At 47.0% G+C, this 25038-nt stretch overlaps 1 protein-coding gene across 1 annotated transcript; it reads right to left on the reverse strand.

The window, feature by feature from the left end:
• Nucleotides 1-159: 159 nt before the first annotated feature.
• eps8l3b (EPS8-like 3b) lies at nt 160-24445 on the reverse strand. The gene is made up of 20 exons (XM_039007512.1): nt 24354-24445; nt 19290-19369; nt 18470-18540; nt 18263-18327; nt 17971-18129; nt 16378-16527; nt 15648-15739; nt 15292-15443; nt 14932-15077; nt 13463-13577; nt 11127-11197; nt 10750-10824; nt 9884-10029; nt 7693-7858; nt 6704-6754; nt 6565-6593; nt 6259-6355; nt 2232-2434; nt 984-1116; nt 160-781 (listed from the first exon to the last, which is right to left on the reverse strand). Exons 2-20 carry the CDS (start codon nt 19328-19330, stop codon nt 737-739), a joined length of 2007 nt encoding a protein of 668 aa, XP_038863440.1. The 5' UTR covers nt 19331-19369; nt 24354-24445; the 3' UTR covers nt 160-736.
• Between the last annotated feature and the right edge of the window lie 593 nt (nt 24446-25038).

Consider the following 25038-nt stretch of genomic DNA (forward strand, 5'->3'; position numbering starts at 1 on the left):
TCCCCTCCTAACAGGAGAGGGGGTGTGGGGGTTGTTCACATCTCTGCTAGCCAATTCACTGAAAGGGCTAGCATCATGACAGTAGGCTGTCATTAACCTTCAGCACTCCAGTCAGTGAAGCTCCAGTATAAAAACGGACAAATCGGCGCTTGTGACAAATTACATTTTAATTTGATTGGATTTGACAGCTCTAACACAGTTCCACCTCAGACATCGCCAAAACAACCGCTCTGCGAGGATCTGAAAGAATCTATCCTTTAGTTGATGGGCGCCTTACAGTCTCTACTCACCGGACATCCTTATTAGGATTGTGGTCAGGACGTTTGTCTTTGGATCAGGTGATCTGGGTTTGCAGCACGCTATAGGGACCTTGTGCTACTCACCTGATTCATAACACTACAGTACCTTTCTATATTCTTGGGGGCAAAAGAAAGGGCAGCGCTCAGATGTCTGCAAGGATCTTGGAAGTTGAAAGATAAACAAAAAAAAGTGCTGATTGTGCAAATTTATTTATGTTCTCAATAAAACATTTAGAGAAATAATATAGTTTACATGTTGTCAACAGTCAAAACCAATCTGTGTTTTGACCCATAGTTACTCACACATCGGTTTTGTTGCTAAACAACCAACCCGTCTATGAATGGACAAAAAAAATATATGATTCAATGAAAAGTTAAATAGTTGAGTTATTCTTCTCCCTCAGTCGGCTCTTGGTTGTTACTTGTGACGAGTCAGTCTAACGACCGTTATAAGAGCCGTATCCAATGGACTCACTGGCAAGCTGCAGACAATGAGAGATTTAAAAAAAAAATCAGACTGGTTGTTTATCTCCATCTCACAGACAATGCATTTCATTCAGCTTGAATTCGTCAGTGATAGAAAAAAGGCAGAAAAGCAGCCAAACTCTTAGTAGATAGCTATTATTTCAGGTTGCGTGATCTGAGTTGTGTGTGTGCGTGTGCATCTATGCTACTGTCACTCACGGCTATGGAGGACTTGATGGCCTGCAGCTGGAAGAAGACTCTTCCTCCTTCCTCTGGACACACCGTCCTCATCTCATCTTTGGACATCCCCAGTAGCAGGGCTCCGTTCAGCACGCTCAGGCTACGAACCGTTCTAATGACAACATAAAGCTCTCATAAGCATAGAAAACACCACGACATCACCATCACAACACCGTCACAACACCACCACAACACCGTCACAACACCGTCACAACACCACGACAACACCGTCACAACACCACCACAACACCGTCACAACACCACCACAACACCACCACAACACCGTCACAACACCACCACAACACCGTCACAACACCGTCACAACACCGTCACAACACCGTCACAACACCACGACAACACCGCCACAACACCACCACAACACCGTCACAACACCACCACAACACCGTCACAACACCACCACAACACCGTCACAACACCACCACAACACCGTCACAACACCACCACAACACCGTCACAACACCACCACAACACCGTCACAACACCACGACAACACCGCCACAACACCACCACAACACCACCACAACACCGTCACAACACCACCACAACACCACCACAACACCGTCACAACACCACCACAACACCGTCACAACACCACCACAACAACACCGTCACAACACCGCCACAACACCGTCACAACACCGTCACAACACCACCACAACACCGTCACAACACCACCACAACACCGTCACAACACCGTCACAACACCGTCACAACACCACCACAACACCGTCACAACACCACCACAACAACACCGTCACAACACCGCCACAACACCGCCACAACACCGTCACAACACCGTCACAACACCACCACAACACCGTCACAACACCGTCACAACACCACCACAACACCGTCACAACACCACCACAACACCGTCACAACACCGTCACAACACCGTCACAACACCGTCACAACACCGTCACAACACCGCCACAACACTGCCACAACACCGTCACAAAAAGGTTGTTTAGCACAATGTTTTCCATCCTCCACTCTGTGGACCCTGTGGACCCTGTGGACCCTGTGGACCCTGTGGACTCTGTGGACTCTGTGGACTCTGTGGACTCTGTGGACTCTGTGGACTCTGTGGACTCTGTGGCGGTCCATGACATGTTGATGACCGGTCCCTGAGTCAGATTTACAGTGCTAGTAAGCAGAGCCACCAAGGAGGAAAGATCATAGTTTGTTGTCCATGTCATTTCTTACATTTTGGAGAAGGCCTTGTATTCCAGCCAGGCTTTCACCTCTGCAGGTCTGGACTGCATGTTGAGGGGTGGAGGGGAGCGCACCTCCTGGCCCTCATCCCAGGGTCCCCCTCCATCCAGAGGCTCTAGAACGTTCTTAGCAACGTGACCCTCCTCACCATGTTCATTACGGACCCTCCACCACTGCCCCGACTTGTCTATGACCTAGAAACACACAATTTACAACTTAAAATCACTTCTGTAGATCAACGTATGTTAATTTTCACAGATATATTTTCCTAATGTTACAAACCATTTATATCCATTTTGTTATTTTGATTCTGGTTTGGTTGACATTCACTGCTATTCTTTATTTAATCCATATAATGGATTAATGGATTTCTTTATTAATCCTTCATAATGCTCAGCTCCTGGTGGTTCAACCCTAACCCACCTGACCTACCGCTACCTTCATAATGCTCAGCTCCTGGTGGTTCAACCCTAACCCCCCTGACCTACCGCTCCCTTCATAATGCTCAGCTCCTGGGGGTTCAACCCCAACCCACCTGACATACCGCTCCCTTCATAATGCTCAGCTCCTGGTGGTTCAACCCTAACCCACCTGACCTACCGCTCCCTTCATAATGCTCAGCTCCTGGTGGTTCAACCCTAACCCACCTGGACAACCTCTCCCTTCATAATGCTCAGCTCCTGGTGGTTCAACCCTAACCCACCTGACCTACCGCTCCCTTCATAATGCTCAGCTCCTGGTGGTTCAACCCTAACCCACCTGACCTACCGCTCCCTTCATAATGCTCAGCTCCTGGGGGTTCAACCCCAACCCACCTGACCTACCGCTCCCTTCATAATGCTCAGCTCCTGGTGGTTCAACCCTAACCCACCTGACCTACCGCTCCCTTCATAATGCTCAGCTCCTGGGGGTTCAACCCTAACCCACCTGGACAACCTCTCCCTTCATAATGCTCAGCTCCTGGTGGTTCAACCCTAACCCACCTGACCTACCGCTCCCTTCATAATGCTCAGCTCCTGGTGGTTCAACCCTAACCCACCTGACCTACCGCTCCCGTCATAATGCTCAGCTCCTGGTGGTTCAACCCTAACCCACCTGGACAACCTCTCCCTTCATAATGCTCAGCTCCTGGTGGCTCAACCCTAACCCACCTGACCTACCGCTCCCTTCATAATGCTCAGCTCCTGGGGGTTCAACCCTAACCCACCTGACCTACCGCTCCCTTCATAATGCTCAGCTCCTGGTGGCTCAACCCTAACCCACCTGACCTACCGCTCCCGTCATAATGCTCAGCTCCTGGTGGTTCAACCCTAACCCACCTGGACAACCTCTCCCTTCATAATGCTCAGCTCCTGGGGGTTCAACCCCAACCCACCTGACATACCGCTCCCTTCATAATGCTCAGCTCCTGGTGGTTCAACCCTAACCCACCTGACCTACCGCTCCCTTCATAATGCTCAGCTCCTGGTGGTTCAACCCTAACCCACCTGGACAACCTCTCCCTTCATAATGCTCAGCTCCTGGTGGTTCAACCCTAACCCACCTGACCTACCGCTCCCTTCATAATGCTCAGCTCCTGGTGGTTCAACCCTAACCCACCTGACCTACCGCTCCCTTCATAATGCTCAGCTCCTGGTGGTTCAACCCTAACCCCCCTGACCTACCGCTCCCTTCATAATGCTCAGCTCCTGGGGGTTCAACCCTAACCCACCTGACCTACCGCTCCCTTCATAATGCTCAGCTCCTGGGGGTTCAACCCCAACCCACCTGACCTACCGCTCCCTTCATAATGCTCAGCTCCTGGTGGTTCAACCCTAACCCACCTGACCTACCGCTCCCGTCATAATGCTCAGCTCCTGGTGGTTCAACCCTAACCCACCTGGACAACCTCTCCCTTCATAATGCTCAGCTCCTGGGGGTTCAACCCCAACCCACCTGACATACCGCTCCCTTCATAATGCTCAGCTCCTGGTGGTTCAACCCTAACCCACCTGACCTACCGCTCCCTTCATAATGCTCAGCTCCTGGTGGTTCAACCCTAACCCACCTGGACAACCTCTCCCTTCATAATGCTCAGCTCCTGGTGGTTCAACCCTAACCCACCTGACCTACCGCTCCCTTCATAATGCTCAGCTCCTGGTGGTTCAACCCTAACCCACCTGACCTACCGCTCCCTTCATAATGCTCAGCTCCTGGTGGTTCAACCCTAACCCCCCTGACCTACCGCTCCCTTCATAATGCTCAGCTCCTGGGGGTTCAACCCTAACCCACCTGACCTACCGCTCCCTTCATAATGCTCAGCTCCTGGGGGTTCAACCCCAACCCACCTGACCTACCGCTCCCTTCATAATGCTCAGCTCCTGGTGGTTCAACCCTAACCCACCTGACCTACCGCTCCCGTCATAATGCTCAGCTCCTGGTGGTTCAACCCTAACCCACCTGGACAACCTCTCCCTTCATAATGCTCAGCTCCTGGTGTCTCAACCCTAACCCACCTGACCTACCGCTCCCTTCATAATGCTCAGCTCCTGGGGGTTCAACCCTAACCCACCTGACCTACCGCTCCCTTCATAATGCTCAGCTCCTGGTGGCTCAACCCTAACCCACCTGACCTACCGCTCCCGTCATAATGCTCAGCTCCTGGTGGTTCAACCCTAACCCACCTGGACAACCTCTCCCTTCATAATGCTCAGCTCCTGGTGGCTCAACCCTAACCCACCTGACCTACCGCTCCCTTCATAATGCTCAGCTCCTGGGGGTTCAACCCTAACCCACCTGACCTACCGCTCCCTTCATAATGCTCAGCTCCTGGGGGTTCAACCCTAACCCACCTGACCTACCGCTCCCTTCATAATGCTCAGCTCCTGGGGGTTCAAACCTAACCCACCTGGACAACCTCTCCCTTCATAATGCTCAGCTCCTGGGGGTTCAACCCTAACCCACCTGACCTACCGCTCCCTTCATAATGCTCAGCTCCTGGGGGTTCAACCCTAACCCACCTGGACAACCTGTCCCTTCATAATGCTCAGCTCCTGGGGGTTCAACCCTAACCCCCCTCTCCCTTCATAATGCTCAGCTCCTGGGGGTTAAACCCTAACCCACCTGGACAAGCTCTCCCTTCATAATGCTCAGCTCCTGGTGGTTCAACCCTAACCCACCTGACCTACCGCTCCCTTCATAATGCTCAGCTCCTGGGGGTTCAAACCTAACCCACCTGACCTACTGCTCCCTTCATAATGCTCAGCTCCTGGGGGTTCAACCCTAACCCACCTGACCTACCGCTCCCTTCATAATGCTCAGCTCCTGGGGGTTCAACCCTAACCCACCTGACCTACTGCTCCCTTCATAATGCTCAGCTCCTGGGGGTTCAACCCTAACCCACCTGGACAACCTCTCCCTGCATAATGCTCAGCTCCTGGGGGTTCAACCCTAACCCACCTGACCTACCGCTCCCTTCATAATGCTCAGCTCCTGGGGGTTCAACCCTAACCCACCTGGACAACCTCTCCCTTCATAATGCTCAGCTCCTGGGGGTTCAACCCTAACCCCCCTCTCCCTTCATAATGCTCAGCTCCTGGGGGTTCAACCCTAACCCCCCTCTCCCTTCATAATGCTCAGCTCCTGGGGGTTCAACCCTAACCCACCTGACCTACCGCTCCCTTCATAATGCTCAGCTCCTGGGGGTTCAACCCTAACCCACCTGACCTACCGCTCCCTTCATAATGCTCAGCTCCTGGGGGTTCAAACCTAACCCACCTGGACAACCTCTCCCTTCATAATGCTCAGCTCCTGGGGGTTCAACCCTAACCCACCTGACCTACCGCTCCCTTCATAATGCTCAGCTCCTGGGGGTTCAACCCTAACCCACCTGGACAACCTGTCCCTTCATAATGCTCAGCTCCTGGGGGTTCAACCCTAACCCCCCTCTCCCTTCATAATGCTCAGCTCCTGGGGGTTCAACCCTAACCCCCCTCTCCCTTCATAATGCTCAGCTCCTGGGGGTTAAACCCTAACCCACCTGGACAAGCTCTCCCTTCATAATGCTCAGCTCCTGGGGGTTCCTGGCCATAAAGTCATAGATCACACGCATCCTCACTGGGACCAGCTCACTGGGGCTTGCAGAGGAGACAGAGAAACATAACGTAACATAATAGCAACGTAACAGCAATGTTTGAAGAACGTAATAGCGTTGTATGACAATGTAACAGCAACGCAAAAGGACAATGACAAACAAAAGTAATACAATGCTTTTACCCACTATTGAATTACTGAGGATATCATTATCAAAACAACATAGCTGCTTTAAGTGATGCCTGTAGCTTACCGTAAAGATGGCGGAGAGTTCATCATGGGCTGTGACGGTCGACGACAATAAATCAATGAGAAACATAACGTAATAAAGACACAGTTTTAATGAATGTTTTTTTGATGGATTCTGACGCTTCTGTCCTCGTCAGTCTTACCTCCTCAGGTCGTTGCATGTATTGGCTGTTGCTCCTGCTCAACTGCCTGCCCTGAGAGAGCAGAGGGGTTACCATGAGATAATGATATTTAACATGGCTTCTTATGGCTGAATACTCATTTTAGATAAGTGTACATAACTTTGAATTTTGGAGATTGGTGCAAAAAAAATGTGAGTTAAATGCGAGTTAAATGCAAATATTGTATCTCAAATGAGGATTGGAGACATTCACTGCTTTAACAAATGAGGATTGGAGACCTTCACTGCTTTAACAAATGAGGATTGGAGACATTCACTGCTTTAACAAATGAGGATTGGAGACCTTCACTGCTTTAACAAATGAGGATTGGAGACCTTCACTGCTTTAACAAATGAGGATTGGAGACCTTCACTGCTTTAACAAATGAGGATTGGAGACCTTCACTGCTTTAACAAATGAGGATTGGAGACCTTCACTGCTTTAACAAATGAGGATTGGAGACCTTCACTGCTTTAACAAATGAGGATTGGAGACCTTCACTGCTTTAACAGATGAGGATTGGAGACCTTCACTGCTTTAACAAATGAGGATTGGAGACCTTCACTGCTTTAACAAATGAGGATTGGAGACCTTCACTGCTTTAACAAATGAGGATTGGAGACCTTCGCTGCTTTAACAAATGAGGATTGGGGACATTCACTGCTTTAACAAATGAGGATTGGGGACCTTCACTGCTTTAACAAATGAGGATTGGAGACCTTCACTGCTATAACAAATGAGGATTGGGGACCTTCACTGCTTTAACAAATGAGGATTGGGGACCTTCACTGCTTTAACAAATGAGGATTGGGGACCTTCACTGCTTTAACAAATGAGGATTGGGGACCTTCACTGCTTTAACAAATGAGGATTGGAGTCCTTCACTGCTTTAACAAATGAGGATTGGGGACCTTCACTGCTTTAACAAATTATTGAAATCCATATGGCATATTATTAGATATTATTGTTACCTCATCAGGCATCTGTTGCATCATTTCCTTTCTCGGGGAGATGTGCTGGCTGTTGCTCCTGCTCAGGCCCTGATTGGCTGCCGGTGGGACAGACTGTGGCGGCTGCCAACCATCATAGAACTCTGGGTTGTAGTGCGGGATCATGTGACCGTCTGGCCATTTGGACCTGGTGCAACAAACACAGGAAACCAATGAACACCTCCTACTGAAAACAAATCATCTCGCTGACTAGTTGCTGACCCCAGTAAACAAAGAAGGCTTAAATCAACCACTCATTGTATTTGATAGAAAACAAATACTGTTTGAACCCAGGTCTGACAGAAAGCGGATACTAATTGAACCCAGGACTGGTTATATACAGTTCCTAACAAGTAAACCAACCCAATATACACTACGTGACCAAAAGTATGTGGACAACTGCTTGTCAAAAATCTAATTCAAAAATCATGGGCATTCATATGTAGTTGGTCCCCCTTCTGCTGCTGTAACATCCTCCAATCTTCTGGGAAGGCTTTCCACTAGATGTTGGAACATTGCTGCAGGGACTTGCTTCCATTCAGCCACAAGAGCATTAGTGAGGTCGGGCACTGATGTTGGGCAATTCCTCCTCAACCGAACTTACAGGTGGCACAATGCATTCGGGCAGGTAGCGTTCTCCTGGCATCCGCCAAACCCAGATTCGTCCGTCGGATTGACAGATGGTGAAGCGTGATTCATCACTCCAGGGAATGCATTTCCGCCTCTCCATTGGCAGCAAGCTTTACACCACTCCAGTCAACGCTTGGCATTGCACATGGTGATCTTAGGCTTGTGTGCGGCTGCTCGGCCACGGAAACCCACTTCATGAAGCTCCCAACAAACAGTTGTGTTGACGTTTCTTCCAGAGGCAGTTTGGAACTCGGTAGTGATTGTTGCAACCGAGGACAGACTATAGCACTCGGTTGTCCCGTTCTGTAAGATTGTTTGGCCTACCACTTTGCGACTGAGCCGTTCTTGCTCCTAGACATTTCCACTTCACTATAACAGCACTTACAGTTGACCGGGGCGGCTCTAGCAGGGCAGAAATTTGATGAACTGACTTGTTAGAAAGGTGGCATCCTATGACGGTGCCGCGTTGAAAGTCAATGAGCTCTTCAGTAAGGCCATTCTACTGGCAATGTTTGTCTATGGAAATTGCATGGCTGTGTGCTCAATTTTATACACCTGTCAGCAACAGGTGTGGCTGAAATAGCCAAATCCACTAATTTGGAGGGGTGTCTAAGGGCAGCCATACATGGGTATGCTCTGGCTGTCACCCAGGAGCCTTCACAGCTGGTCCAGTTAGTTAGAGGTTAGGAGTACTACGGAAAGGGATAGGGGTACCTAGTTAGTTAGTTAGGGGTACTACGGAAAGGAATAGGGGTACCTAGTTAGTTTGTTCGTTAGAGGTCCTAAGGAAAGGGATAGATGATACTTAGGGTTGGAATAGAACTACTTAGGAAAGCAGAGGGGTCTCCAGAGCTAGTTGAAGGGATACCTGGTGTCACGTTCGTCGTAGTGAGGAGACCAAGGCACAGCGTGATTTGAATACATCTTCTTTTAATAACGGAAGAACACTAAACAAACTAACAAAGTAACAAAAACGACCGTGAAGCTGAATAGAACGAGTGCTGACATGCAACTCCACATAGACAACTACCCACAAAACCTAAATGGAAAATGGCAACCTAAATATGATCCCCAATCAGAGACAACGATAAACAGCTGCGTCTGATTGGGAACCAATTCAGGCCACCATAAACCTACATTACCTAGACCTACAAAATCCCCATAGATAAACAAAAACCCTAGACAAGACAAAAACACACATACCCACCCTCGTCACACCCTGACCTGACCAAAATAATACAGAAAATATAGAAAACTAAGGTCAGGGCGTGACACCTGGGTATGTTCCAGCTGTCTACCAGCTAGAAGGGCGCTCCAGAACTGGTTGTGTTAGTTCGTGGTTAGGAGTAGTCAGGTAGGGGGAATAAGGGCACTCAGGAAGTGGTTATGGGGTACTAAGGGTAGTTTACCTGGGGATGTTCCAGCTGTCTACCAGCTAGAAGGGCGCTCCAGAACTGGTTGTGTTAGTTCGTGGTTAGGAGTAGTCAGGTAGGGGGAATAAGGGCACTCAGGAAGTGGTTATGGGGTACTAAGGGTAGTTTACCTGGGGATGTTCCAGGTGTCTCCCAGAGCCCTCCATTTCTGGTCCTCCTCTGGGGTGACCACCTGGCTAAGCAAGATGATGGCTGGCTCTGTTAGCAGGGGGGTCAGTACAGAGGGGGGCAGGTCAGGGGGGTAGTGGCACACCAACTGGAATAGAAACAATGACAGGAGAGAGGAATGAGTCATCCAAATATCTAAACACTGTGGGACAGGTTTACCGGACAGTATCCTACATCCATTTTTTAATCTTATAAATTAATGATATTTACCCATTCATTCTTGAAGAATATTATTTATAAATGCCTCATAAGCTTAGTTCAACCTTTGTACCCCATCAGAACCCAAAATATAAGCTTGTTTTACTCCAATGTTTGTAAATAATGTACATGTAAACAAACAAAGTATAGCCTCATAACATGGTTAAAACTATAATGTTGATATCATGGATGGTCAGTCCTGTATAGCCTCATAACGTGGTTAAAACTATAATGTTGAACTCATGGATGGTCAGTCCTGTATAACCTCATAACGTGGTTAAAACTATAATGTTGATATCATGGATGGTCAGTCCTGTATAGCCTCATAACGTGGTTAAAACTATAATGTTGATATCATGGATGGTCAGTCCCTACATCCATAGCTCTGTCTATTAATCTGAGAGTGGTTGTATTTCTCCAGGCCCACATCCTTCAGCTTTTAACCAAAACAAAGGTGGGGTATCTGCTTTGTTATTGTTTCAATTAAGGATTCTAGCTTCAAGCCTACTCTTGAATTAAAAGGCAAATGAATCAGTCCAGGAGTAGCCTAGGCAACGGGTCCCATATCCTTCTTAGTCATGGCTGCTTGGTGCTACAGACAGATGCTCACCATGTCCAGAGTGGAGAAGAGAATGTGGACAAAGTCAGCAGCACTAGGGTTCTGGATCGCTCCATTCAGCTTTCCCTGTAACAGAAAAGGACCAATGACGACAGTGCTTACCCAGCACAAGAACCAACGAGGCACACATTCCAATTAACACAGAAAGATGAGCAAAGTTCAGCAATAATGGGCTGTGTTGCAATCGGTACTGTAAAGCAGAGTTTCCCCAAACACACCCCAGGCAACTAAACCCCTGAGTTGTACAGAGTAATTCAACAGCATACTTTATTTTCAGGTAATATAATAATACCATTATGTCGGATTAATGATATGAAATTATAGGAAACCTGAGGTGAATTAAATCAACACTTAGTTGGTAAACATACCAGCAGGTTGAATCCATACTTGATTTTCTGAAGACAGGCAACAAACTCCTCCCAATGTGGCAAGTTGTCAGCTACAGAAAAGGACAAATTATTATTTTCCAGTATAGAAACCCAAGCAAATCTGTTATAAATATTTCTGCAGAGCATCAGTCCTTTACCCTAGTGTTTCCTGGCCTCAACATTAAGTCAGTTGTGGTGTTCACCTATAGCCTGATGCATCAGTCCTTTACCCTAGTGTTTCCTGGCCTCAACATTAAGTCAGTTGTGGTGTTCACCTATAGCCTGATGCATCAGTCCTTTACCCTAGTGTTTCCTAGCCTCATGCTAACTTCCCGTCACTCATTGTCATGTTTGGCTTGACATTTACTGTAATGGAGTTGGCAAGAGCACAAAACAGATCTGGGACCAGGCTAACTGTCATCAAACAGATCTGGGACCAGGCTAACTGTCATCAAACAGATCTGGGACCAGGCTAACTGTCAACAAACAGATCTGGGACCAGGCTAACTGTCAACAAACAGATCTGGGACCAGGCTAACTGGTAACTAACACATCTGGGACCAGGCTAACTGTCAACAAACAGATCTGGGACCAGGCTAACTGTCAACAAACAGATCTGGGACCAGGCTAACTGGTAACAAACAGATCTGGGACCAGGCTAACTGTCAACAAACAGATCTGGGACCAGGCTAACTCATCAAACAGATCTGGGACCAGGCTAACTGTCATCAAACAGATCTGGGACCAGGCTAACTGGTAACAAACAGTTCTGGGACCAGGCCAACTGTCAACAAACAGATCTGGGACCAGGCCAACTGTCAACAAACAGATCTGGGACCAGGCCAACTGTCAACAAACAGATCTGATACCAGGCTAACTGTCAACAAACAGATCTGGGACCAGGCCAACTGGTAACAAACAGATCTGGGACCAGGCTAACTGTCATCAAACAGATCTGGGACCAGGCTAACTGTCATCAAACAGATCTGGGACCAGGCTAACTGTCATCAAACAGATCTGGGACCAGGCTAACTGTCAACAAACAGATCTGGGACCAGGCTAACTGTCAACAAACAGATCTGGGACCAGGCCAACTGGTAACAAACATACCTGGGACCAGGCCAACTGGTAACAAACAGATCTGGGACCAGGCTAACTGGTAACTAACAGATCTGGGACCAGGCTAACTGGTAACTAACAGGTCTGGGACCAGGCTAACTGTCAACAAACAGATCTGGGACCAGGCTAACTATCAACAAACATATGTGGGATGAGACTAACTGTCAACAAACATATCTGGGATGAGGCTAACTGTCAACAAACAGATCTGGGACCAGGCTAACAGTCAACAAACAGATATGGGACCAGGCTAACTATCAACAAACAGATCTGGGATGAGGCTAACTGTCAACAAACAGATCTGGGACCAGGCTAACTATCAACAAACAGATCTGGGACCAGGCTAACTATCAACAAACAGATCTGGGACCAGGCTAACTATCAACAAACAGATCTGGGACCAGGCTAACTATCAACAAACAGATCTGGGACCAGGCTAACTATCAACAAACAGATCTGGGATGAGGCTAACTATCAACAAACAGATCTGGGACCAGGCTAACTGTCAACAAACAGATCTGGGACTAGGCTAACTGTCAACAAACAGATCTGGGATCAGGTTAACTGGTAACTAACAGATCTGGGACCAGGCTAACTGGTAACTAACAGGTCTGGGACCAGGCTAACTGTCAACAAACAGATCTGGGACCAGGCTAACTATCAACAAACATATGTGGGATGAGACTAACTGTCAACAAACATATCTGGGATGAGGCTAACTGTCAACAAACAGATCTGGGATGAGGCTAACTGTCAACAAACAGATCTGGGACCAGGCTAACTGTCAACAAACAGATCTGGGACTAGGCTAACTGTCAACAAACAGATCTGGGACCAGGCTAACTATCAACAAACAGATCTGGGATGAGGCTAACTGTCAACAAACAGATCTGGGACTAGGCTAACTGTCAACAAACAGATCTGGGACCAGGCCAACTGGTAACAAACAGATCTGGGACCAGGCTAACTATTAACAAACAGATCTGGGACCAGGCTAACAGTCAACAAACAGATCTGGAAACAGGCTAACTATCAACAAACAGATCTGAGACCAGGCTAACTGTCAACAAACAGATCTGGGACTAGGCTAACTGTCAACAAACAGATCTGGGACTAGGCTAACTGGCAACAAACAGGTCTGGGACCAGGCTAGCTGGCAGACAGATCTGGGACCAGTGTTTCCCACACTGATTGGAGATAAATTTGACTTAAATCACCGTTTGGCTTTGAGCTTTTCTTCTTCTTTTTCTTCTTGTTGTTCTTCTCTTCATTAGGAGCGGCTACTTTCCCCATGAAGAACTCCACGTCGTTCAGCACATGGTTTAAAATGTCCTACACAGACAAATCATGTACGAACGAGACTTTTAACACTTTTAAATGTACTCTAAAATGGGTAGCCGGGAATCCAAACAGAATAGCACTAAAGTCTGGTATAACAGGTTAGGGAACAGATGGCCTGGTTAAAGCAGACAGAACAATGCACTTAAAGTATGGTATAACAGTCTGGGGGTGAGGCTGGGTCTGGGGGTGAGGCTGGGTCTGGGGGTGAGGCTAGGGTCTGGGCGTGAGGCTGGGTCTGGGGGTGAGGCTAGGGTCTGGGGGTGAGGCTAGGGTCTGGGGGTGAGGCTGGGTCTGGGGGTGAGGCTAGGGTCTGGGGGTGAGGCTGGGTCTGGGGGTGAGGCTGGGTCTGGGGGTGAGGCTAGGGTCTGGGGGTGAGGCTGGGTCTGGGGGTGAGGCTGGGTCTGGGGGTGAGGCTAGGGTCTGGGCGTGAGGCTGGGTCTGGGGGTGAGGCTAGGGTCTGGGGGTGAGGCTAGGGTCTGGGGGTGAGGCTAGGGTCTGGGGGTGAGGCTGGGTCTGGGAGTGAGGCTAGGGTCTGGGGGTGAGGCTGGGTCTGGGGGTGAGGCTAGGGTCTGGGGGTGAGGCTGGGTCTGGGGGTGAGGCTAGGGTCTGGGGGTGAGGCTAGGGTCTGGGGGTGAGGCTGGGTCTGGGGGTGAGGCTGGGTCTGGGGGTGAGGCTGGGTCTGGGGGTGAGGCTAGGGTCTGGGGGTGAGGCTGGGTCTGGGGGTGAGGCTAGGGTCTGGGGGTGAGGCTGGGTCTGGGGGTGAGGCTGGGTCTGGGGGTGAGGCTAGGGTCTGGGGGTGAGGCTGGGTTTGGGGGTGAGGCTGGGTCTGGGGGTGATGCTGGGTCTGAGGCTGAGGCTGGCGGTGAGGGTTTAGGGTGTTGGGTTGTGTAACAGACACAGTACTGACTACACGGTGAGGGGTTAGGGTGTTGGGTAACAGACACGGTACTGACTACACGGTGAGGGGTTAGGGTGTTGGGTTGTGTAACAGACACGGTACTGACTACACGGTGAGGGGTTAGGGTGTTGGGTTGTGTAACAGACACGGTACTGACTACACGGTGAGGGGTTAGGGTGTTGGGTTGGGTAACAGACACAGTACTGACTACACGGTGAGGGGTTTGGGGTTTTGTAACAGACACGGTACTGACTACACGGTGAGGGGTTAGGGTGTTGGGTAACAGACACGGTACTGACTACACGGTGAGGGGTTAGGGTGTTGGGTAACAGACACGGTACTGACTACACGGTGAGGGGTTAGGGTGTTGGGTTGTGTAACAGACACGGTACTGACTAAACGGTGAGGGGTTAGGGTGTTGGGTTGGGTAACAGACACAGTACTGACCACATTCCTCTCTGTGTCAGTGTATTGAGGCTGGGGTTGGCGAGGCTCTTGGTCTCTAGCTCCATACTGATGTGACCCTCCGTATACCTCCGGATTGTACAGGGGCTCCTGTAGTGGGCTGTAGACTGGAGGGGGAGGGAAGCTCTCTGGAAACACACACGGATAAAGACAGATCTCAACTTCAGGCATTAAACTCCATTTTTGCAGTGAAGCATAAAAGGAAAATCCTTGCCACCTTCTCCAAACTCATTGGAGGAGAAGGTCCGAAGGGAGGGACCTTGGAGGAATGGAGGAATCAAGGACAGGAGGAATCAAAGATTTGACGCCTTGTACACTTTTCAGACAAAGCTAAAGACTGACCATAGTCCCTGCCGTTCCTGTTGTTGTACCCCGGGGCGGTGCGGTCAGGGGGAGGAGGGGTCCTCTCCTGCAGCATCATGGGAGGAGCAGGACCTACGGGCCGGAAGCCATTCCCATTCGCCTGTTGACCAATGATGTTCTCCAGATTACTCCTGAGAAAGAGAGAGGTTCAGAGTGTGTGTGTGTGTGTGTGTGTGTGTGTGTGTGTGTGTGTGTGTGTGTGTGTGTGTGTGTGTGTGTGTGTGTGTGTGTGTGTGTGTGTGTGTGTGTGTGTGTGTGTGTGTGTGTGTGTGTGTGTGTGTGTGTGTGTGTGTGTTGTGTGTGCATGCATGCATGCGTGCGTGCGGATGTCGTACTTGTGTCTGCTTGGTTCTCTGCGAGGTTCAGGAGGAGGAGCATTAGCGCTGTGTTGGACAGCCCTGTCCAGGTCTTCTCTGATATGCTCTGCCTAAAGGAACAGACAGAACAATCTGCTATTTACACAGGTTAGTCTCATTAAGACACTGCTAGGTGACAACAGGTGGAGCATTAGCACTGTGTTGGACAGCCCTGTCCAGGTCTCTGCTGGGTTCTGCCTAGAGGGACAGACAGCACCACTCGGTCTCAGGATAACTCATATACTACACCACTACATCCAGGGGCTGAAATGGAGGTTGAGGAGGAACTCATGGAGCACAGTTCCCAATGTGAAATCATTTTGACTAAATACATAAAGGATACTATGAGCTGAATTCTTGCTATTTTCACAGCGGTGAATATTTCTTTCCAGCCCTGATTATCCAAGATATTCTCCTACCAAAAGGTTAAGAAATACTATTTCCACCCGTTCACTGATGTTTCCCCAGAGTTAGACAGTGGGATGAAACACACTTCACAGCTCTACCCAAACAAAAATAGGCATCTGTTAATTAACTTCGGTTAATTAACGTCGGTTTTAGCTGAGGTTATGAGGAAATCTGTAACTTGTCGGTATTAGCTGAGGTTATGGTGAAATCTGTAACTTGTCAGTATTAGCTGAGGTTATGGTGAAATCTGTAACTTGTCCATGTACAGTGACGTTAGGGTGGTTGAATCTGTCTCACTCACCCCGACCTCCTCACACTGGAACATGAAGACTTGAGGGATGCGTCTGTTGCGTTCCTGGACCATAACGGTGAGCAGGGAGTTGTAGGCACAAGTGTCCAACACAGCCTTGGTCTGGACTACACATCCCAGAGGCACATACTCCAGCTCTGCCTGTAGAGAGAACAGAGGGGTAGGGAAAAGGTGAGCAGGGAGTTGTAGGCACAAGTGTCCAACACAGCCTTGGTCTGGACTACACTTCCCAGAGGCACTGACTCCAGCTCTGCCTGTAGAGAGAACTTACGCCGCGTTCACGTGCTAGTCGGAACTCTGAAACTTGCTAACTGGTTGAAAGCGGGCAACGTGTAAAACTACAACCAGTCCGTTAGCAAGTCGGAAACGTCAGAGTTTCCTAGCATGTGAACGTGGCAAAAGGCACACAGCGTGACTTCATGAGGTTGCCTGGACACCGATGAGGTCAAGCTAATACAAGTTATACAATACCCAATATCACTGTATTTCTAATTGGCATCATTATGGTGTTCCAAACCCATCCCCCCTCTATAGCACACATATGAATAAAGGGAACTGAACTTTGATCATCCACAGGATGAGTGTTGTTTGTCACCAGCATTCGACTCAGACAGGAACAATACAGACACGGGCGTACAACAGACTGACATGTCTGTTACCGACAATGCATCTATTACAGAGACAGTACCTTGGTCTTCATATACAAATAACAATAGATACATTGTACATTGTCTAGAGACAGGTGACAGTTGGCTACCTTGGTCTTCATATAAAAATAACAATAAATACATTGTACATTGTCTGGAGACAGGTGACAGTTGGCTACCTTGGTCTTCATATACAACTAACAACAGATACATTGTCTAGAGACAGGTGACAGTTGGTTACCTTGGTCTTCATATACAACTAACAACAGATACATTGTCTAGAGACAGGTGACAGTTGGTTACCTTGGTCTTCATATACAAATAACAACAGATACATTGTCTAGAGACAGGTGACAGTTGGTTACCTTGGTCTTCATATACAACTAACAACAGATACATTGTCTAGAGACAGGTGACAGTTGGCTACCTTGGTCTTCATATACAAATAACAACAGATACATTGTCTAGAGACAGGTGACAGTTGGTTACCTTGGTCTTCATATACAACTAACAACAGATACATTGTCTAGAGACAGGTGACAGTTGGCTACCTTGGTCTTCATATACAAATAACAACAGATACATTGTCTAGAGACAGGTGACAGTTGGTTACCTTGGTCTTCATATACAAATAACAACAGATACATTGTCTGGAGACAGGTGACAGTTGGCTACCTTGGTCTTCATATACAAATAACAACAGATACATTGTACATTGTCTAGAGACAGGTGACAGTTGGTTACCTTGGTCTTCATATACAACTAACAACAGATACATTGTCTGGAGACAGGTGACAGTTGGCTACCTTGGTCTTCATATACAAATAACAACAGATACATTGTACATTGTCTAGAGACAGGTGACAGTTGGTTACCTTGGTCTTCATATACAAATAACAACAGATACATTGTCTAGAGACAGGTGACAGTTGGTTACCTTGGTCTCGATGTCGTTGAGCTGAAGGTATCCTCCCTGGACCTCCAGGATCACCTCCTGTCCCCAGACACGGCCCTTAGCCTCCAGCCTCTGCAGCCTGGTCACACAGTCTTCCAGGTTGCGTACCTCCTGGCCGTCCAACTCACACGTAAACAGATGCTAGGATAGAATGTGAGACAGGTGGTGTTAAGCAGTGTTTAGGGGAGACATGACTCTTATTCTACATGACGGACAATCATGACGGAGAGTCACCACAATACATTTCAATCTGAATGGTCAGAAATGACCTTACCTCCACCCTGTACTGGAAGCTGTCAGGCTGTTTGTTCATCGTTTCAGAATACTCCTTCCTTTGCACTGAAAGATTGAAATTAACCATTAGGCCTAGTGCTCACTGAAAGATTGAATTGAAGCAATTGACTTAGTGCATACTGAAAGATTGAATTGAACCAATAGGCTTAGTGGTAAACATGATTGGAGGTGTGAACTATGAACTCACTGTATATGGACTTGGCACTGGGTCTGGTCATACTGGACCTCTGAGAGGGGGGATCCTCCTGAGGGAACCCTCTACAACACACACACACACACACCCATTATTAACTCCGCTGTGTACTTATAGGCCAATACAACATTATTGTATGTCGTCTGACACTAGATAAACAAGCATCTGTAGAGTGCAGTACGTTAGCAATGTTCAGATCAACTAACACTAAAAGGAAGTGTTAGGACTGTCACTCAATATAAATGTATCATTTATATAGTAAAAGGGAGTGTTAGGACTGTCACTCAATATAAATGTATCATTTATATAGTAAAAGGGAGTGTTAGGACTGTCACTCAATATAAATGTATCATTTATATAGTAAAAGGGAGTGTTAGGACTGCCACTCAATATAAATGTATCATTTATATAGTAAAAGGGAGTGTTAGGACTGTCACTCAATATAAATGTATCATTTATATAGTAAAAGGGAGTGTTAGGACTGTCACTCAATATAAATGTATAATTTATATAGTAAAAGGGAGTGTTAGGACTGTCACTCAATATAAATGTATCATTTATATAGTAAAAGGGAGTGTTAGGACTGTCACTCAATATAAATGTATCATTTATATAGTAAAAGGGAGTGTTAGGACTGTCACTCAATATAAATGTATCATTTATATAGTAAAAGGGAGTGTGTAGTTTATATACAGTCCATTTCCTGAGGACGCCCACGATATATAAAGAGGCTGATTGTATCAATACTGTCTTTCCTTGAACGGATCAATCCACTTACTAATCAAGACGATGAGAATACAGATTTATACTGTACCTTGGTTGAGAGGGAAATGGCCTGCTATTATTCTGGAACATTCTTCTTTTTTTGGGGGGGGAAATCGTGACGTCACCAATCTGCAAAGGGCAAAGGTCATGGTAGTGTATCAGCAGGTGAAACAGTGTGTGACCGTGGCCTGCTTTGATCACAGGACAGGAAAGAGATGTACAGGGAATCCAGCCATAGAAAACAGAAGTCCCACACGCGTCACAGAACGATGATCATTCAGCTCGAGTTCTATAGAAAGCTCACACACACACACCTTTATTTCTGACTGAGTGATCAGTCTTACAAGCCAACAGTTAATAGGAATCCAGAAATGTGCCAATTCAGCTGACTTAGTCAAAAGGAAACCAAGAAGTTACACATACACTTTCCATCAGTCAGACACTAGTTAATCACTACCAAGGATAAAGAATATAAAACACTTGCTATCACCTCTGTTCACACACCAGCACATATCCCATGGTTAAGGGGTGGTGAAATAGCTCAGATAAACATGTTGACAAGAAAGCAAATCATGAATGAGGTCATTCTTGAAATGTGAAGTGATTGTCATTGATAGTTGGCCTAGAAAGTGAGTTCTGACATACCTCAATGTTCTATTCAGTCAGCAGCTGACACACCTCAATGTTCTATTCAGTCAGCAGCTGACACACCTCAATGTTCTACTCAGTCAGCAGCTGACACACCTCAATGTTCTATTCAGTCAGCAGCTGACACACCTCAATGTTCTATTCAGTCAGCAGCTGACACACCTCAATGTTCTATTCAGTCAGCAGCTGACACACCTCAATGTTCTATTCAGTCAGCAGCTGACACACCTCAATGTTCTATTCAGTCAGCAGCTGACACACCTCAATGTTCTATTCAGTCAGCAGCTGACACACCTCAATGTTCTATTCAGTCAGCAGCTGACACACCTCAATGCTCTATTCAGTCAGCAGCTGACACACCTCAATGTTCTATTCAGTCAGCAGCTGACACACCTCAATGTTCTATTCAGTCAGCAGCTGACATACCTCAATGTTCTATTTCAGTCAGCAGCTGACATACCTCAATGTTCTATTTCAGTCAGCAGCTGACATACCTCAATGTTCTATTTCAGTCAGCAGCTGACACACCTCAATGTTCTATTCAGTCAGCAGCTGACACACCTCAATGTTCTATTCAGTCAGCAGCTGACATACCTCAATGTTCTATTCAGTCAGCAGCTGACATACCTCAATGTTCTATTTCAGTCAGCAGCTGACACACCTCAATGTTCTATTCAGTCAGCAGCTGACACACCTCAATGTTCTATTCAGTCAGCAGCTGACACACCTCAATGTTCTATTTCAGTCAGCAGCTGACACACCTCAATGTTCTATTCAGTCAGCAGCTGACACACCTCAATGTTCTATTCAGTCAGCAGCTGACATACCTCAATGTTCTATTTCAGTCAGCAGCTGACACACCTCAATGTTCTATTCAGTCAGCAGCTGACACACCTCAATGTTCTATTCAGTCAGCAGCTGACATACCTCAATGTTCTATTTCAGTCAGCAGCTGACACACCTCAATGTTCTATTCAGTCAGCAGCTGACATACCTCAATGTTCTATTCAGTCAGCAGCTGACACACCTCAATGTTCTATTCAGTCAGCAGCTGACACACCTCAATGTTCTATTCAGTCAGCAGCTGACACACCTCAATGTTCTATTCAGTCAGCAGCTGACATACCTCAATGTTCTATTTCAGTCAGCAGCTGACATACCTCAATGTTCTATTTCAGTCAGCAGCTGACATACCTCAATGTTCTATTTCAGTCAGCAGCTGACACACCTCAATGTTCTATTCAGTCAGCAGCTGACACACCTCAATGTTCTATTCAGTCAGCAGCTGACATACCTCAATGTTCTATTTCAGTCAGCAGCTGACACACCTCAATGTTCTATTCAGTCAGCAGCTGACACACCTCAATGTTCTATTTCAGTCAGCAGCTGACACACCTCAATGTTCTATTCAGTCAGCAGCTGACACACCTCAATGTTCTATTTCAGTCAGCAGACAGTTGAACCGCGGTTTTCCTCCTTTAAAATGGGTTGTATGTATGTGAAACTGACCTAATAAAAAAGGTAGGCTTAGTCCCAGCTCACCTTGCCATGTACCACCACAGTAGCTACCACCACAGCAATATATAAACCAGTTCATAACACATTTACTACCTTCCAGGTGATAATAAAACCCATTTCCCTACTGGCAAAAAAAAATATGTGGTCACAAAATCAATATTTACTAATAGAGATATCAGTAATAAATATAAAATGTTGATTCTGTTACAGAGCTAAACAAATTCAGACTGCAGTATACAGCGCAGTCGGAAGGTATTCAGACTGCAGTATACAGCGCAGTCGGAAGGTATTCAGACTGCAGTATACAGCGCAGTCGGAAGGTATTCAGACTGCAGTATGCAGCGCAGTCGGAAGGTATTCAGACTGCAGTATGCAGCGCAGTCGGAAGGTATTCAGACTGCAGTATGCAGCGCAGTCGGAAGGTATTCAGACTGCAGTATACAGCGCAGTCGGAAGGTATTCAGACTGCAGTATGCAGCGCAGTCGGAAGGTATTCAGACTGCAGTATGCAGCGCAGTCGGAAGGTATTCAGACTGCAGTATACAGCGCAGTCGGAAGGTATTCAGACTGCAGTGTGCAGCGCAGTCGGAAGGTATTCAGACCCCTTTTACTTTTCCACATTGCGTTACGTTACAGACTTATTCTAAAATTTATGAAAAACTTAGTTTTTTTTCTTACTTCATCAATTTTGGGGCGGCAGGTAACCTAGTGGTTAGAGGCAGGTAGTCTAGTGGTTAGAGTGTAGGGGCGGCAGGTAGCCTAGTGGTTAGAGCGTTGGGCTAGTAACCGAAAGGTTGCTAGATCAAATCTCTGAGCTGACAAGGTAAAAATCTGTCGTTCTGAACAAGGCAGTTAACCCACTGTTCCTAGGCCGTCATTGTAAATAAGAATTTGTTCTTAAACTGACTTGTCTTTTTAAATAAAGGATAAATCAGAAAGAATCTACACACAATACCCAATAATGCCAAAGCAGGTTTAGAAACTTTAGATAATTTATTACAAATAAACAGAAATTTTACATTTACATAAGTATTCAGACCATTTACGCTGTACTTTGCTGAAACACATTTGGCAGAGATTACAGCCTCGAGTGTATGACGATACAAGCTTGGCACACCTGTATTTGTGGATTTTCTCCCATTCTTCTTCGCAGATCCTCTCAAGCGCTGTCAGGTTGGATACGGAGCGTCACAGCTATTTTCAGGTCTCTCCAGAGATGTTTGATCGGGTTCAAGTCCGTGCTCTGGCTGGGCCACTCAAGGTCATTCAGAGACTTGTCCCGAAGCCACTCCTGCGTTGTCTTGGCTGTGTGCTTAGAGTCGTTGTCCTGTTGGAAGGTGAACCTTCGCCCCAGTCTGAGGTCCTGAGTGCTCTGGAGCAGGTTTTCATCAAGGATCTCTCTGTACTTTACTATGTTCATCTTTCCCTCGATCCTGACTAGTCTCCCAGTCACTGTCACTGAAAAACATCCCCACAGCATGATGCTGCCACCACCATGCTTCACTGTAGGATTGGTGCCAGGTTTCCTTAAGACATGACGCTTGGCATTCAGGCCAAAGAGTTCAATCTTGGTCTTTCAATCGTTCATCAGACCAAAGAATTTAGTTTTTCATGGTCTGAGAGTCTTTTAGCGATGGTTGTCCTAGGCTTCCCGAGTGGCGCAGTGGTCTAAGGCACTACATTGCAGTGCTAGCTGTGCCACTAGATTCTGGGTCCAGGCTCTGTTGCAGCTGGCCCTGACCGGGAGACCCATGGGGTGGCGCACAATTGTCCCAGCGTCGTCCGGGTTATGGGAGGGTTTGCCCGGCAGGGATGTCCTTATCCCATTGGGCACTAGCGACTCCTGTGGCGGGCTGGGTGCAGTGCATGCTGACACGGTTGCCAGGTGTACGGTGTTTCCTCTGATACATTGGTGCGGCTAGCTTCCGGGTTAAGTGAGCATTGTGTCAAGAAGCAGTTCAGCTTGGTTGGGTTGTGTTTTGGAGGACTCATGGCTCTCAACCTTTGCCTCTCCCAAGTTCGTGAGCTGCACCGGGAGTTGCAGTGATGAGACAAGACCGTAACTACCAATTGGATACCACGAAATTGGGGAGAAAAAGGGGTCAAAAAAGAAAAAAAGAAAGAAGATGGGACAACCATCTCCACAGAGGAACTCTAGAGCTGTCAGTGACAATTGCGTTCTTGGTCACCTCCCTGAACAAGGCCCTTCTCTCCCGATTGCTCAGTTTGGCCCGGCGGCCAGCTCTAGGAAGAGTCTTGGTGGTTCCAAACCTCTTCCAGTTAAGAATGATGGAGGCCACTGTGTACTTGGGGACCTTCAATGCTGCAGACATTTTTTGGTACCCTTCCTCAGATCTGTGCCTCGACACAATCCTGTCTCAGAGCGCTACGGACAATTCCTTCAACCTCTTGGCTTGGTTTTCGCTCTGACATGCACTGTCAACTGTGGGAGCTTGTATAGACAGGTGTGTGCCTTTCCAAATCATGTCCAATCAATAGAATTTACCACAGGTGGACTCCAATCAAGTTGTAAAAACATCAAGGATGATCAATGGAAACAGGGTGCACCTGAGATCAATTTCAAATCTCATAGCAAATTGTCTGAACACTTATGTAAATAAGATATTTCTGATTTTTATTTGTAATACATTGGCAAACATTTCTATAAACCTGTTATCACTTTGTCATTATGGGGTATTGTGTGTAGATTGATGAGAAAAAAAAGAATTGAATCTTTTTTAGATTAAGGCTGTGATGTAACAAAATGTGGAAAAAGGGAAAGGGTCTGACTACTTTCCGAATGAACTCTACATGAATAACTTTATTCCAAAGCTTATTGTCCTGTCTTTGTCTCTCCCACATTACTGTATCTTTATACCGCAGACATTTCAGTACATATATACAGAGTCTCTTAAGCATTTCTTTAGATGAAGTCCAATATTATTACCTGTGAATGTAGCCTGTGTCCTCAGTTCACTGTTCCATGATCAAGCCTCTTATATTCCAACAGTGGCATACATGTTCCAAGACAAGCATCCGACACAATCGGCAGGTAAAAAAAAAAAGGACAAATATTATCCTTGACTTCCTGCTTGGAAACGCCACGGTCAAAGTCCATCTGCAAGGGTGTATTCAGTCAGGTGAACATTTCACGTTGATCGGAAACATAACCAGAGCTTGTGTCTGTCCTGTATTACATAGTCATATCCGTCCCAACACATTCCCATCGCTGACGTTACACACTCCTGAACAGGTCCCAGCAGTGACGGAGAACGGCCAGCCCCACAGATAATGTGCGTCCCAAACAGTATCCTTTATAGTGCACTACTTATGAACCAGGGCCCATTACATAGGGTGTCATATGGGACCACAGCCCTAGTATCTATAAGGGTCATTAAAGGCTTGATGGAAAGCAAGTTCTGTACATTATGAGTCCAAAGGTTTGGGAATACCTTGCCGTTCTGTTGATAAGAGATTATAGGTGGTGAGATAAGCGTACAACAAGACACAGGAAACGTAAGACCTCTTATGCAATTTTTCCAAACCGTTTTATATCACCTACAGTACAGCATTAGAATCTGTCAAAACTGTGTCTGGTATAACAACTTGCTGCCATTTTGCTGAGAAACAAA

This window comes from Salvelinus namaycush, chromosome 14 (assembly GCF_016432855.1).
Source record: "Salvelinus namaycush isolate Seneca chromosome 14, SaNama_1.0, whole genome shotgun sequence".
Classification (NCBI taxonomy): Eukaryota; Metazoa; Chordata; class Actinopteri; order Salmoniformes; family Salmonidae; genus Salvelinus; species Salvelinus namaycush.

Excerpts from the sequence above, each read along its gene's own strand:
- eps8l3b (XM_039007512.1), bottom strand. The coding sequence starts at position 19,330 with ATGTTCCAGAATAATAGCAGGCCATTTCCCTCTCAACCAAG. Across the intron at positions 15,740-16,377 it reads TCCAGTGTGAGGAGGTCGGG|GCAGAGCATATCAGAGAAGA; the intron begins GTGAGTGAGACA and ends CTGTTCCTTTAG. Across the intron at positions 6,356-6,564 it reads AACTCTCCGCCATCTTTACG|CCCCAGTGAGCTGGTCCCAG; the intron begins GTAAGCTACAGG and ends CTCCTCTGCAAG.